Source organism: Mesocricetus auratus, unplaced genomic scaffold (genome assembly GCF_017639785.1).
Source record: "Mesocricetus auratus isolate SY011 unplaced genomic scaffold, BCM_Maur_2.0 Super-Scaffold_100006, whole genome shotgun sequence".
Classification (NCBI taxonomy): Eukaryota; Metazoa; Chordata; class Mammalia; order Rodentia; family Cricetidae; genus Mesocricetus; species Mesocricetus auratus.
This window is the reverse complement of record NW_024429190.1, coordinates 19,673,197-19,688,325: the sequence shown is the minus strand read 5'-3', so window position 1 is coordinate 19,688,325 and position 15,129 is coordinate 19,673,197. Positions and strand designations below refer to the sequence as shown.

General features: G+C 42.5%; 1 protein-coding gene across 2 annotated transcripts in view; it reads left to right on the top strand.

Annotated features, from left to right (window-relative positions):
* Window positions 1-10,971, top strand: part of Hs3st1 (heparan sulfate-glucosamine 3-sulfotransferase 1) — a 29,389-nt gene extending 18,418 nt beyond the window's left edge. For both annotated transcript variants that reach the window (XM_005068819.4, XM_013112444.3), the window contains exon 2: window positions 9,533-10,971. In XM_005068819.4, coding sequence (XP_005068876.1) covers window positions 9,639-10,574 — 936 coding nt within the window. In that variant the 5' untranslated portion in view covers window positions 9,533-9,638 and the 3' untranslated portion in view covers window positions 10,575-10,971. The remainder of the gene's footprint in view (window positions 1-9,532) is intronic.
* Window positions 10,972-15,129: the final 4,158 nt, after the last annotated feature.

Below are 15,129 nucleotides of genomic sequence, written 5' to 3'. Positions count from 1 at the left end.
TTCCTCTTCTTAAAAGGATATCTGTCCTTTCAGATCAGGACCCCAACTGCACGACCTCACCTAAATCACTTCTCAAAGACTCTCACTTGCAAATACAATTGTATCGGACATCAGCACTTCCAAGTATGAATGTTGGAAAGACATGGAGATTCATTCCTTGAAAGTGGCTGAGAAAATGAGGCAAATCCTCTCTTGAGTTTTGTGCATGAAGAAGAATTTGCTTTGCATTGCTTTGCTTTGCACATATTTGTTTACGACTGTAAATTGTTCTGGCCTCCCTTGCCCAACACCCTAAAAGCACAGATCCAAACTGTAGTTTGTGTCCATAGGTATGGGGTCATGACACTGTGCTGTCCTACTCTGTGTAGTGCCTCTGTGCATGACTTTGGTCGTTTTGCTCTTTGCCTTCATCAGCTTCTGTTTCTGTGAAATGACGCCATAATATGACAGGTGAAGGTGTTGGTACATGGCCTTTGAGCCTCCCATGTCTCTTATATGTTTGCATTTCTGGGAAAATGCATAGAACTCATGAGTGCTTGCCACATGTGACATGATGGATGATGCTCATGCCCTACCCAGGAAGGCTCCTGCAGCTAAGAATGCACCTTTCAGAGGTTGAGTCTCAGCTGGAGCATGTCTACAGCTACACATGCAAGAGTCTGCAGCGCCTGGTTCCATCCCCCAATCTACTGGTGGTACCCTTTTTCCACTCAGCTACATGGTAATAAGAGAGGCTCTATCCTCCCTCCTGCCACAGAGCTCTGCCATGTGCTGCCTATGCCAGTATGTTTCTGTGTGTAATGAAGGATTTATTTAGGTCATTGCTGCCTCCTGTGCCCAACAACGGCACACAAAGCACACTGAGAAGGAACACTGTCTCCCTCCTTTCTCTGGGGCTGCAGCTGCTTGCACATGCTGTTCCCTTTTGTCTAGGGTGGGGGGCTCTTATCAAGGCCCTGCTCTGTGCTGTCCTCAAACAGAGTCTGATCGTGCCTGTGTGTCACTGTCCCTTCTTCCTTGAGCTCTGTCGGCTTGAGTCACTGCAGCAGTTTGGCTCATGAACAAATGCATTTGACTAATTATCCCTAGATCCTATTTATACCATGCAGCATTTTTAGGGATAAATTTAGCCATCATGGCTTGAAACGTTGCCATATGAACTACGCAATAAAGCAGTGTCCTAAGTGTCCATATATACTGTTTTATTTAATCCTTCCAATAAAAACACAAGGTCAAAACTCTTTAGAGTTTCAGGGCATCCTGCAGGTTTTAACTTACAGAGCTGATATACAAACCTGGGCTTTGGTTAGAAATCCTCTGTTAATTCCAAATTCTTGTTATCCTCTTCCTCGAATAGCTCCACCTCTGTGGCCAGACAGATCTTTCTCTTTGTTGTCTACCAGGATTGTTCTTAATCCTGGGTTTAAAAGCATGCTATATCCACCCAGTGAAAAGCAAATGGGACACAAAGAACAGCATTTCTACAGGCTAAAGCAGTGAGAATTGTAGTGGATATTGAGGTCCCAGGCCCATTTCATGGGCTGGTGAATAGACAAGTGCCCCTGAGAACTTAGGGGTACAGAAATCCACACCTCTCCCTGAATTTTCAGAAGGCCATTTTCCTCTTTAACTAGATCCCAGATGGTTGGCATGTAGATTCCCACTTGGTGTAGCCTGGACTGCTAGTTGAGGAAGCTGGAGTCACTTCCGTCTAACACCTCCTCGGGGTCCTTGGGTTCTAATCTTGTACGGGGAGGCGGGGGATGACACTATTGTGTTGCTTGACTTCCAGCTGCCCTGGCAGGAGATAGGATTCCTTGATCCTGCAAGGGCACATGATGCCTTCCTGTCCTTGACAAGATATCCCCCCCCAAAACACACACACACACACACCAATCCAATTCTATCCAGCAGTGTCCATTATCCAGGTTACCTTTTGTGGATTCGGTACCTTTCAGCATTGTGGAGGACTCCAGGGAACTCAGAAATCTTGGAGGAACTGCATTCCAAGAGTATGAATCACGTTGAAGGGAACTTGGACCCAGTTTTACTTGTTTTCTTCAGACAGAAAATGTGCTTCAAGAGCATTTATTAACATTATGTGAGCTGCCCTTTGGTCCTTCCTACCCTGCATTCTTCCCAGCCCTTCCTACGACACAGCAATTATCATAACTCAAACCAAACCGAATGTCAATGTTGGCTGAGGAGTGTCATGTATAGGCAATTTCAAGAAAAATAAATATTTATGGAGGTCTCGAAATACCCATGTCCTTTCACAGACTGACAGGCACAGGCTGAATCTGTTTCCTCTTTCTTGCCTTCCAAGATGCCCTGCCAAGGATGGAAATGTGACACCACAGCAACAGACTCTTAAATCATTTGTGTAAAAGTGAAAGTGAAGACATTTTTGACTCTTCGGAATGAGCAAATAACCTGATGCTTTCGATTGCCCAGTTTGGTTGCATAAAAATAATGACAGTTTTGTTGTTCAAACTGTCTCTACTCGGGTTTCAGTACATTCCAGAAAATTAAATCACTCATCTCCATGGGAGACTTGAAAGAAGCAGTTTTTTGCACAGCAGTTTATTAGCGCAGGTGCCTTCTGCCATTTTTTTCAGGAGTTTGCTCCTCTGCTGGGAATGCACTTGTAGTGTCCATAGAGAAGGCAAAGCGAGGGCCTAGGAACAGGACTCTGGAGTTTAGTTTTGATGCTTCATGGTTCTGTGGCCTTGAAAAGGTTGTTTAACTTTAATAATGTGCTTCCATAACTGCCATGGAGAAAAAAGAAGGACATTGATGTTTGTTGAGGACCTACTGTGTGCTAGACACATACCGTGATAATTATTTAGCATGAGTTATAAATTTGTGCTGATTGTGTAAGCTGTAGGCTTAGATCCATTTCGTAGAATTTGTATAGGCATGGCTCCAAGTCTCAGCGCCACTTACTGAACCTTTCCAGGTCCTGTGTCCAAGGACAAAGAATTGGACATGGGACTTGAGGCTCATGGCTATTTATCAGTCTGTTACAAAGTACCTGCCTCTGCCATATTGGTGAATCTTCAGCTTCTCTCAGACAAGTTCTGCTTATTCCATCTGTGCCAGGTCAAGAAGTATTCTGAGACCTTCCCTACAAACTGGTTTTGTGCACCTGTTAATTTTGATGCTGATGTCTATGGGCCCCACTCTCTTGACACAATACCCCCCTGACAGCTGTGGTTCCATATATTTTCCCGGAGAGCAGAGGAGGCGATACACTGAGTCCTTAAGAGGTGATATTCTTACATGGTATCACGTAACTATAAGAAGCCCCATTTAGGTCTGTCTTATTACCAGAACCCTCTACCAACTTTTCATTGTTTAAAAATACGAAATAAAATGAGAACAGCACTCTTGCTGGTTGTGGTGTTGTAGGTTTTAGAGGAGACCTTTGTTTGGGTGCTTACTGTCTGGCACATAGTGGCTGCTCATCAAATAACCTTTTCCTTTCCACCTCTTTTTGTGAAATCTCCAAGTCCCTTAGCCTAGAGAATCTCCTTGATTGAGCCAGCTGTTTTCTCACATTAGGTGGAGGGACTGGGGCAGTATCTTGAAGAGAGAGACCATAGACATCACTGTTTCTCTCATGAAATATTCTGCTTATATCCTCTGACTGTGGATATGTTCACCTTCAGACTGGTGGGACTGTGAGGGTATAATAAGTTAACTACATTTGGAGTTTGAGTCATAATGTGATTTATATAATAAGGAGACTTATGGAGAAAATTAAAATATTTTTGAAGAGTTATTTCATAGATACCCCTCTTTTTAATTAAGATGTTTTCTAGACTTCTGGGCGAGCTTATCCAATCACTGAGCAATATGAAGCCCCTTTCAACATCTGGCTTCTTCTTGACTCTCTTGGAATAGAAGAAATGTTACATTTTGGCAGTCTTTTCAGTGCATAGACTGTTGTGTTTCACCTTTTGCTAAATTAAAATCTGTTCTCAGTAACTTATAGCCATTAGCCTTACTAGCTGCAGCATTTGACAAGTTCATGGAGGACCTAAGTCTCTACCCCATACAATGTGCCAGGAATCATGCCATACCCAGGGACGGGCATCTCAGAAAGATAAGCCACTGCCAGGAGACTCAGTGGTATGCGTGATTGTGTGGAGATGTGCATAGCAGATATGATTTGGAAAAATGGATGAGGACTTTAAAATGAGATAATGTGAAAACTGTTGATGGAAAGCTGACATTTGGAACTAACCCTGAATACCAAGGAAGAGAGAGCTTCACAAACTCTGGTGGCAGGGAGCTGAGAATGCCAAGTCCAAAGCTGGCATGAATTTGGTACACTATAAAGGATAGAGAAGCTAGTGTGGCTAGAACTCGGCAAAAGGAAGGAATGGAAGCCTAAGGAGGATGCAGCTCCCACCCTAAGAGTCTCCCCAGTCTGCACAATGTGAATTGAATTCAAAGGATAATGAATGTCACCCTCTGAGAGAGCCTATGTACTAGACACTTGGTTTCCCTTACCTAATTCAGTATTGTCACAGCAGGCCTAGGGTATCTGAAGCCTTCTGGTTCTTAATTTGTCACCCCAATCCACAGAAAACAGTCTCTTTATTTAAAGGAGCAGGGAGGTGGATGACTTCCCTCTTAGACCTAGTAATCCATTCTATAAAAGACGAGGGTTAATTTTGTCAGCCTAGCCAGTCTGAGTCTTCACAGAAATTTTGTTCACCATTTGAGGTTTAACTACACAATGGGATGTGAAAGCAAAGACCTGTAAGCTACACAAGTTTTGGTTAAGACTCCAAAGAAGGAGCTGGAGAGATGGTTTCTCGGTGATTAAGGGCACTTCTTGCTTTCCCTAGGACCCAGGTTTGATTCACAGGACCCCACACTAATCCCAGAAGCTGTGAAAGAGTGAGAAGCATAGTAGACCCTGTATCTACTTGCCCAGATTCCATTTGGAGGCTAGCTGAGCTGTGTTCATACTTTCCTGAAAAACCCTATTCCTTTGAGTCCAGCTTTCCAATACCAATGCTAGTTGTCTTGAGGGCTCATCATGAAGACTGCAGGCATGCTTTATGTGAAACTGCCAGTCTAAGGCATAGTGCCAATGGAAGCTGGAGCTGCTGTCACTGTGCTTGCTAGGGTGCCTGGCCTCAGCTTCAGGTGCTGTGATATAGTGTGACTGTGTCCTTGGCAGTTCCAAGCTTTCAGATAGCCCTCAGTATTCAAGGTCATCCAGTTTATTTCCGGTGGGAGAATAAAGAACTTATCAACAGATAGAATATGAATGTATTTATCTCACCTGCGGGTTTGGGCTTGCCTTCCTTGTCCTTTTCCTGCACAGAGACTTCTCTATGAAATTGTCAGATGAAGAACTACATTGTACACAGCCCTCTGTTCTTACCCACCTCAATAAGCCCAGGCCACACACGGTCCTGGAGTGGAATGTTGTTGTCAGAGAGAGGCACACCGGATAACCAAGACTTACTGTACAATACTGAAAAAAATTGCTCATCAATTTTAAAACATGATTTTATTCTGGAACAATGACATCGTGTATACACTGAATTTTATAAAATGTATTTTTCTCATGTGGCTTCTAGGAAAATTTAAAGTACAAAATGTGGTCTGTTTCTATTATGCAATTCTCTCTGGTATACACTTCTTTATTCATGTTTCAAAGCAATCATTCAGAGTAGACTGAAACACCCTTATTTCACAGTTGATCAGACTGAGGCATAGTGACAAAGCCACTTTCCAAACTCAAAACTAGACATAGGACCCCTGGCTCCACAGGCTGTCCTGTCCAGATCTTGTTGCCCACCTACTGCCTAAAGAATAAATGGGTTTAATACTGTGCTAAATGTACTATGTGTATATTTATATCCTAGAATGGGGAGCTGAGGGATTGTCATAGCTGAGTATATTACATTGGGTCTTTCTTTTTCAATACCCCTTTAGCATTATCATTGTGATGTATCAAGATTGTCTGCTTGGGAGTCCGTTATGACAGGACCCAGGCCACTAGTTTGGAACTCAGGGACCAAAAGTTCCAGGCCCAGAATTTCCATGTGGCCATAACCAAGACATCTCAGGACCTCCTCATGTGTGAAATGAAAGGCAAAGACTAAAAGACTCGTCTTTCTTGTTTAAAAACCCATTGTCAAGGTCAGGATGACCCAGAGACTGTTTGCAGGTTCATGTGAGCTTGGAGATGTTTTTCTTTCTTGTGAGTAAACGACAAAGTAATTGTGGTTGTATCATCAGGAGCCTGAAGTGTCAAAGCACAAGAAACATAATGTTACTGCGTGCATATATATTATATACACAAATGCGTAAATATAGTAATGTATGTATTATATACAGTTACATATGCAACAAACAGTTTTTAAGTCACTAACAGTCCAGTTTTAAATTTTTCTTCTTTTTTGTATTGTAATATAATCACATCATTTCTCATTTCCATTTTCACTCTCCGAAACCTCCCATACACCCCTTATTGCTCTCTTTCAAATTAATAGCCTCCTATTTTTCATTAATTGTTGTTACATGCATATGTGTATATGTGCAAACACAGATGAACATGTACACACACACACACAAGCGTACACACACACTCACACACACACACACACACACACACACACATCCTGTTCAGTCTGTATAATGTTATTTGTATGTTTGTTTTCAGGACTGATCATATAGTGCTAGATAACCAGTTGGACTATTTTTTCCCACTTTTAGCATTTTAGACAAACCATATTTAGTATCTTCTCTACTGTCTGCTGGTAACTACCAGATAGGAAGAATTCTCAGGTATATGCTGTGCTGACCAAATTACTTCAAGTTAAAGTGGAGAAAGCATGAGCAGGCAGACGGTACAGATGTCAGCTGTAGCCTGTACGTTTGTCACATGAGGGCTGAATGCTACCAATCAGTGGCTGTCCCAAGTCCTGAACCCAAAGGCAGAAATCTAAGAACATGGCAACCGTGCCACCACACACGGTGGGGCATTCTCTCATGGCAGAGTTAGTGCCACCTATGCTTCACCTGTGTGTCATTATGTCAGCCTGATCTTCTGTGCACTCCCCCCTCAACTGTATACAAGGCAGGTAAAAGTGGTTCCTTGGCTTCCCCCATGTGAACAGTGGAGAAGGAAATGAAATTAGACACAATTTTCATTAAGGAAAGCAGTTCTGTCACACTGAGGTCACCCCTTTATAAAACCAACCTAACCCACACTGTGTAGTCATAACTCCAGTGAATAACTTTCTCCCAAGGGCTTCCACACTGATCTCAAGTTCCTTCTTGCTATGCTACATCGTCCATGCATCTATTCTCTGTGTATTTGGCTCTCTCTAAAGGCTTGTGTCTTGTTCGGTGCTCAAGATTTTTGCCTTTTTAAATTTTTATTACTATATTATTATTATTATTATAGTTTTTATTTCATATGGATGAGGGTTTTATATTCACGTATGTATGTATGTATACCACATGTGTGTCTGTGACTTTTGAGATCAGAGGGAGGTATCAGATCCCCTGGAGTGGAGTTACAGCCAGTAATAAGCCATCATGTGGGTGCCAGAATTGAAACTGGGTCCTGGAAGGGTAGCAAGTACCTGCACCTGCTGAGCCACCCTCCAGTTCCTTGCTCATATTTTAAACACACTTTCCAGACTATCTAACCTAGTCTCAGGAACACAGATCAATTGGAAGTCCTGGATTTGATCTTTGTCCATGCATTCTAGCAAGTAAATGATAAGATTTAAAGAGGAGGCAAATGTTTCACTGAGTGTAAAAACCCTACAATCCTAGTGCTGGGACTTTCCCAAGCCTTTGTTGATGACCAAAGCAAATGAGTGCTTCTGCTTCTTCTAAGTGGGAGAATGAAAAGCACGGGTTCTCGTTTGTCCACTTTTCAGAGTGGTACCCACAACTTGTCATCTGTGTGAGTCCCTGCATCTAGGCTAGCAATTAATGTCTTGGTAGGACATTATCCCAACAGGCAATGCAGTTCAGGCAAGCAGAGGGAGGAAGTTTGTAAGCCCAAAAATCTCCATTTAAGCTTTTAATCTGGGCACTGAGTTGTGAAATGAATTATGACTTTTTTTTATGTCCTTACATAAGAACATCAGCAATAAACTGTTGATTTTAGTAGCCCTGACTTCCTATGCCACACTGTGTGGTTGTGGTGAGAATGAACTCTGCCAGCTGTGGGCCACTTTATAAGTAGTAAAACTTTGTTCTCTTCTGGATATGTTACCTCTTTCATCCCATTAGGCACACTGTAGTGGCTTCCTCTGTTCAGAAGACTTCCCAATTTTTAGGCAAACGAATAAATATCTCTCCATAGAATATAATCCTAACATATAGCCCCAACCTGTTTCAGTCATCCTGCTCCCTCCTGCCTGCAGTCAGTATACACACTTTAACCACTGCCAAATTCAAGAAACCATTCCCAAACTTAGTGATGAAACCATAGCCATTGATATTTGCTCATGAGCCAGGGAGGATTTACTTCCTCCCAATCAGACACACAGCTGACCAGACCTGTTCTTATTGCAAGAGTGTAGCTACAGATGCTGGTTCGGCCTATTGGCTTATCTGCCTATATACAATTTGTCAAACCCAAAGCTCCAAAACATACCACACATGAGGAGAGGCAGCAGAAGAGTTTGATGCTGGGTGAAGCACTAGATTATTCATTCAGTCATCCACATATCATTATCTACCACATTGGAACAGAAACCTCTCGTGGGAGACATGGGTTGCAGAAGTCAACTTGCTTCTGTATCACTCACGCCTCTGCGGGAGGCTGACAGGAGGGAAATATTTCTTAGATTCTTTCTGGAGTCTAAATAATGTTTCTAGTCCTTTTCTTTCTACCAGGGATTAGTAAACTATGCCGACTATGGAAAGCCTCCTTTTGTACAACTATCCAGCTATTTAAGACGTTTAGGAAGATGTCCCTGTGGCTATGAGCACATAATGCTCTTGCAAGAACCTGAGTTCACTTCCTAACACCCACTTCTGTTTAGCTCACAACTGCCTGTAACTCCAGTCTGGGGTGACTCACAGGTCTCTCGCTTCTGCTGCCACCTGCACTCATGTGCAAAGACCTGTGAATGCACACACACACACACACACACACACACACACACAAACTTAAAAGTGAAATAAATCTTAAGATGGAGAGTGATATTTAATATCACATGAGAATTATTTGACAGTCGAACCTTTGTGTCCATAAACAAAGTTTTATTGAAACACAGCCATACCCCTGCTCTATCTATTGTTTCTGGATTCTTCAGATCTATATAAACTGTTGGAATTGGAGTTGCCATGGAAACCGTATGTCCCACAAAGCCTAAAATATTTACTCGCTAGCTCTTTACAGAAAATGTCTGCCACTCCTACTTTATAGTATAAAGAGAGAGTTTGGGAGAGGCAGGGCAGGGCTCACCACTATAGATGTTCATTGGATTACTTCCATGTTTACTTGGGGTTAATAGTTTCTTCCTTTCCTCCCTAGTAATTTGCAACTGGAGATACTCATGTTCCAGTAATTGTGAGACATCTCTGCTGCCACTTCATGACCCAGGGGTGTGTGGCTCAGTGAAGTTCCCAAGGTGTACAGCATGACCTTGCTGCTCCTGGGCGTGGTGCTGCTGGTGGCCCAGCCCCAGCTTGTGCCTTCTCACCCAGCTGTTCCCGGCCCAGATTCCAGACAGCAGGAGCTTCTGAGAAAAGTGGGTACCCTCCAGGAAGACACCCGAGAAGGTGCAGCGGCCAATGGTTCCACAAAGCAGTTACCACAGACCATCATCATTGGGGTGCGCAAGGGTGGTACCCGAGCACTGCTGGAGATGCTCAGCTTGCATCCAGATGTGGCGGCAGCTGAGAACGAAGTTCATTTCTTTGACTGGGAGGAACATTACAGCCAAGGCCTGGGATGGTACCTTACCCAGATGCCCTTCTCCTCCCCGAACCAGCTCACCGTGGAGAAGACACCTGCCTACTTCACTTCGCCCAAAGTGCCTGAGAGAATTCACAGCATGAACCCTGCTATCCGCCTACTGCTCATCCTGAGGGACCCTTCAGAGCGCGTGCTGTCTGACTACACCCAGGTGTTGTACAACCACCTTCAGAAGCACAAGCCCTACCCGCCTATCGAGGACCTCCTGGTGCGGGACGGCCGGCTTAACATGGACTACAAGGCTCTCAACCGCAGCCTGTACCACGCACACATGCTGAACTGGCTACGTTTCTTCCCACTGGGCCACATCCACATCGTGGATGGCGACCGACTCATTAGAGACCCTTTCCCTGAGATCCAGAAAGTCGAAAGGTTCCTGAAGCTGTCCCCGCAGATCAATGCTTCGAACTTCTATTTTAACAAAACCAAGGGCTTCTACTGCCTGCGGGACAGCGGCAAGGATCGCTGCTTACACGAATCGAAAGGCCGGGCGCACCCCCAAGTGGATCCCAAATTACTAGATAAACTGCACGAATATTTTCATGAGCCAAATAAGAAATTCTTCGAGCTGGTGGGCAGAACATTCGATTGGCACTGATTTGCCGTCAGTTAGGCCCGGGACTTTACCTGTTGTTAACTTCTGGTGTACATCTGTGGGCAGGGGGGAAAGAATTTTAAAAAGACATTTAAGCTATAATTTATTTGTAAAACCCACAAATGACTTCTGTACAGTATTAGATTCACAGTTGCCATATATAGTAGTTATATTTTTCTACTTGTTAAATGGAGGGCGTTTTGTATTGTTTTTCATGGTTGTTAACATTGTGTATATGTCTCTATAATATGAAGGAACTTAACTATTGCACTGAAAAAGATTTTTCTGGAGACATCTTTTTTTTTAAATATAATTAACTTGCCTCCAATTCAAATAGCTCTCTGTTTGCACCCTCCTTGTCAAATTTATTTTCTTTTTCTGCTTAAAAATTTTATTGGTATTATGGACTTCTTTCTGAATTTGTTCTTTTAATATTTAATATCTCACTGTGGTAATCAGATGAAGTTTTTACTTGCACTTTAAATTTTCTCTTCACTGAGAGTCTCTATTATTTTTGGAAGAGGCAGTTGTATCGGTTCTCAAGTTAGCCTCAGTATGGGTTTAACCCCTGTCAGCCTACATAGGAGTTTAACCTCTGTCAGCGTACACGTAGATTTAACTCATGTACATTTACCAGTTCAGAAGATAGTGCTGAGGATGGAAACACAAATGATGGCCTGAAAGAAGATCTCTAAGATCCACTTTTGTCTCAGAGGATACCTGCACATACCTCCAATCTCAGCAATAGGAAAGACCCATAATACACAAGATTACATTTTAGATTTCAGAATTATCTTGGGGCTGGAAACTTTGTCTTTTGGAGCAACTGGCCTCTGAAAATTTACTTGATAGAGAAATGGAAGCACACACAGTCTCGTTGTGTGTGTGTATGTCCGTTCTGTAACTTGCATGAGGGGAAGAGTAAGAAGCAGATTTCCTGGAAGATCAATATGTGCTTATGATCTTCTAATTTATACTCACAGACATATAAACAAATATGCTTCAAAGTCCGTTCCAACTTTAAAGGAAAGAAAATTAAAACTCTCAAGGGTTGAAGTTAAGATGTGAAAAGGTCACAGGACACATAATTGGGAGAGTTTCCCTTCTCCCTAGAATATCTCTTTAGTAGAGGCTGCTCACAAAAGCCGGTTGTAAGCCTCTGGATTGTCATGCATACCTGTCAATCAGCCTTTTACAACTGAACAGACTAGACCTTTTCCATAAGAAAGTAAAATGAGGCCATTGCAGTAGGAGAGAATACTCACCAGGAGTATGAAACCATTTCCTGACAGTTTGTTTGGAAGGAATGAAACACAAATAGGCATTATTGATCCTATTCTCTATCTAAGAACACTCTGAAACTTCCTCCAAGCAAACTCAAGATGAAGGGGTTACTGCAACAAGTTCAAAGAATAGAGAATAGGCCTCCAAACACAAGGAACTTGCTGAAGGTCACAATATCAGGCTTAGAGTCCAATTGTAGCCAATGTACAAGTAACTGGTTACTTATTTACTTCCACCCTGCTCTAGCTATACCTGAACTCTAAGCAAGTAGCTCAAAACCAAAGGAAATGTTTGTCTGACTTGACTTGACATGCTTTTCCTGGTGCCAAAACACTTCCGCCCTGAATGCTGTGTTAGAGCTAGAGGAAGAGCAAGAGGGACAACAAAATTTTTCTCAAGAGCAGTCTTCTTAGGGAAATGAATCACTTTGGTTGTTTTAGCAATCCTATCCTGACCCGACCTTAGTCTGGTCCACACCCCATTCCTGGCTAGGCCCTGATAGAAAGGAGGTTGCCCTCCTTTTCAGAACCCATTAGAATTGCCATTCAACCATTGTCTCCTTATAAAGGGAAACAGAAATATTTATAGCAGACTTCTATAGACATTGTGATACGCAGGGTACTGCCCTCTGCAGCATATCCTTGTGTCTTTTGTGTCATTAACTTGAAGACTGAGAGGAACCACAAAGGGTAAATCAAGGTTCCAAAGATGATCAGGAATGTGGTGACTGAATCAAAGCTCCAGTAGGAATCCCTGGTGATCAAGAAGATGCCTTGGTGGAGATGATATAGATGGAGCCTGGTCTGTTGCATCCAAGGATGCTGGTTAGAAATAAAGAAAGTCAGAACTGGTACCAGATGTAAGCTTCACCTGTTAGATCTGGCATAGCTGATGGCATGTGGCAACACAGTGTAAGTGATTAGTGGATGTAAATTCTATTAATTGCTTTACTGGGCGCACACATTATCGACTCGGGGCATCATATTCCAGCATACCACTAGGGAAAATATCAGGAGTCCCAATAATATCATATATTCATCACTTTTTGATAAAACTCCAGTGGGTCATCAGTACATTCTGAGGAGCAAAAGAACCATCACTTCCTCCTTTGCTATAGATGTCTTCTAACTCCTGTTACCTTCAGAGAATGCTGTAATGGACCCATGGTCATTCCTGTCAGAACACAATGCAGGGCGATAAGAGTCGAAAGGCATCTGGCCTCTCCTGACCATTGCAAATGCTAATCCTACTACAAAGACAGTTTCCTGATTTGGTGGGGTGGGGCTATAGGTTCCCAGGTTCCCACCCCAGCCCAGGTCACAACCACCTGAGGATTCCAGAGGAGCAGCTGAGATTTGCTGAGCCAAGAATCACCTATGGGCTTGGACTCACACCTCATTTGTTGTTCTGGAGTGAAAATAGCATCAATTTTCCTTCCTCCAGGAATTAGACAGTATTAAAATCCTGGTGATACTATGTGACTATCAATTAACAGCCTGGAAATTGGTTAGTTTGTGAAGAACCATGATAGGCCTCTGAGCTCAGGATGCCTTGATCTTTCCACCCTCAGCAGAAGATATATATAGGATAGAAGAAACCACTGTCCATCATGTCTGATGCTTAGAGATGTGGAGACAAAAGATCATTATATTCATTAGAATGACCCTTTTCTTGAGTTCATATTGTAAACCAAGGGTGGTGATAATTCTTCAAAATGTATAAAAAGAAAAGCCGCAGGAAATAATAGCCATTAAGTAGATGAGGTTTTAATAAGAAGAAAAGAAGTGCTAAGAAGGCAAATAAAATGGCCTTGAGTTGTATACAGGCTGAGCAGGACACTGTGTTCCAAAATTTGGCATCAATTCGACCACATCCCCAGAAAGATCATCTAGTCTGCATGAAGAGCATGAATGAAGAATGAGGTATGAGATTTTTCTGAATGCCAATCCTTTGCATTATGTTTTTTTAGAAGAAAGGAAAGAATATTATCTGAAGGTTTCACTAGCGCTATGGTCAAAGCTGCTTAATTCAAGGGTCACAGAAAACCGACCCTTTTGTAGGAAGACTTTGAGGAGGAATTGCCCTAGAGCCAGAAAACGAAAGCCATTGATGTTACCAAAGGGAAATATCATAAGGACATGTCTTGAAACAAAAAATGGTGATGGGGAAGGGGAAGGAGGTAGGGTAAGTACAGGAAAAGTCTTGTCTAACAAGTGTTTAGCCTGTGTTAAACACATTAAACAAGCAAGACGTGCCAGCTGCTTACAGCTTTGGAAGGTGTTTACCAAGATGGAGGTGATGAAAGCCTCATGGCCTCCCATATGTCTTTAACTCCTGTGCAAGTTTATTAATTACGTAAGAATAACCATCATTATTACATACCCACTTTGTGCTTGGTATCTTAAATACATTGCTTCTAAACTACATACAAACTCTGAGAGAGGAAATAGTGCCCTAGTTTCATAAAAGAAGAAACTCATCGTCAGAGATTAAAAAGGGTTTTCCTGTGATAACAGAGAAAGTTATTGATTTCATTTGCATGTGTTTTTCCAGTGTCCTGAATGTGGTCAACTTGCACCCATCCTGTGGTGAGTAAAAGAAAGAAGTAACACATAGATCTCTGTTAAGAAGGCAATATCTAAAAGAAGCTATAGGGTGTGAGGTTAGACACAGTAGGACACTGAAGTCACCTCCCGTAGAACAGCACATGAAGGATGTCCTAAGTGTGGGCAGAAGTTAAAAGAAAAAAAATCACTGAGCATGAGATAAAGGGCAGAACATGTAGCACCAAATAAGCATATCACCTCATCCAGACACCCACCTAAGAAGGAACCCCGGATCTTTAGGTCACTCTGGTGCCAAGGTATCTCCATTTTCCTCAAATTCTACAGATGGGTAAAAACAGAGAAAAAAAAACAATTACAGTCAGGAGACCTGGTGTAAACCTAATTTTGGCCATGTGGCCTTCAGCTCAAATTCTCAGAGCCTTAATTTCTCTTTCTTTCTTTCCTTCCTTCTTTCTTTCTTTCTTTCTTTCTTCATTGCTTCCTTCTTTCCTTTCTTTCTTTTTTTGGTGAAAATGGGCTGCTACTTCATTCAGTTTGGGGAAAAGTCAGTGACATGAACTGTAAAGACCACACAGTGGTGCACACATATGGCTTAACTGTGAACTGGGGTTAGGGATTTAGGAGACACACAGGATCTGATTGTAAAGTAGTCAGCAAAAACTCACTGTCTTTGTTCTTTCACCCACTGCCCAGCTATGTGACTATAG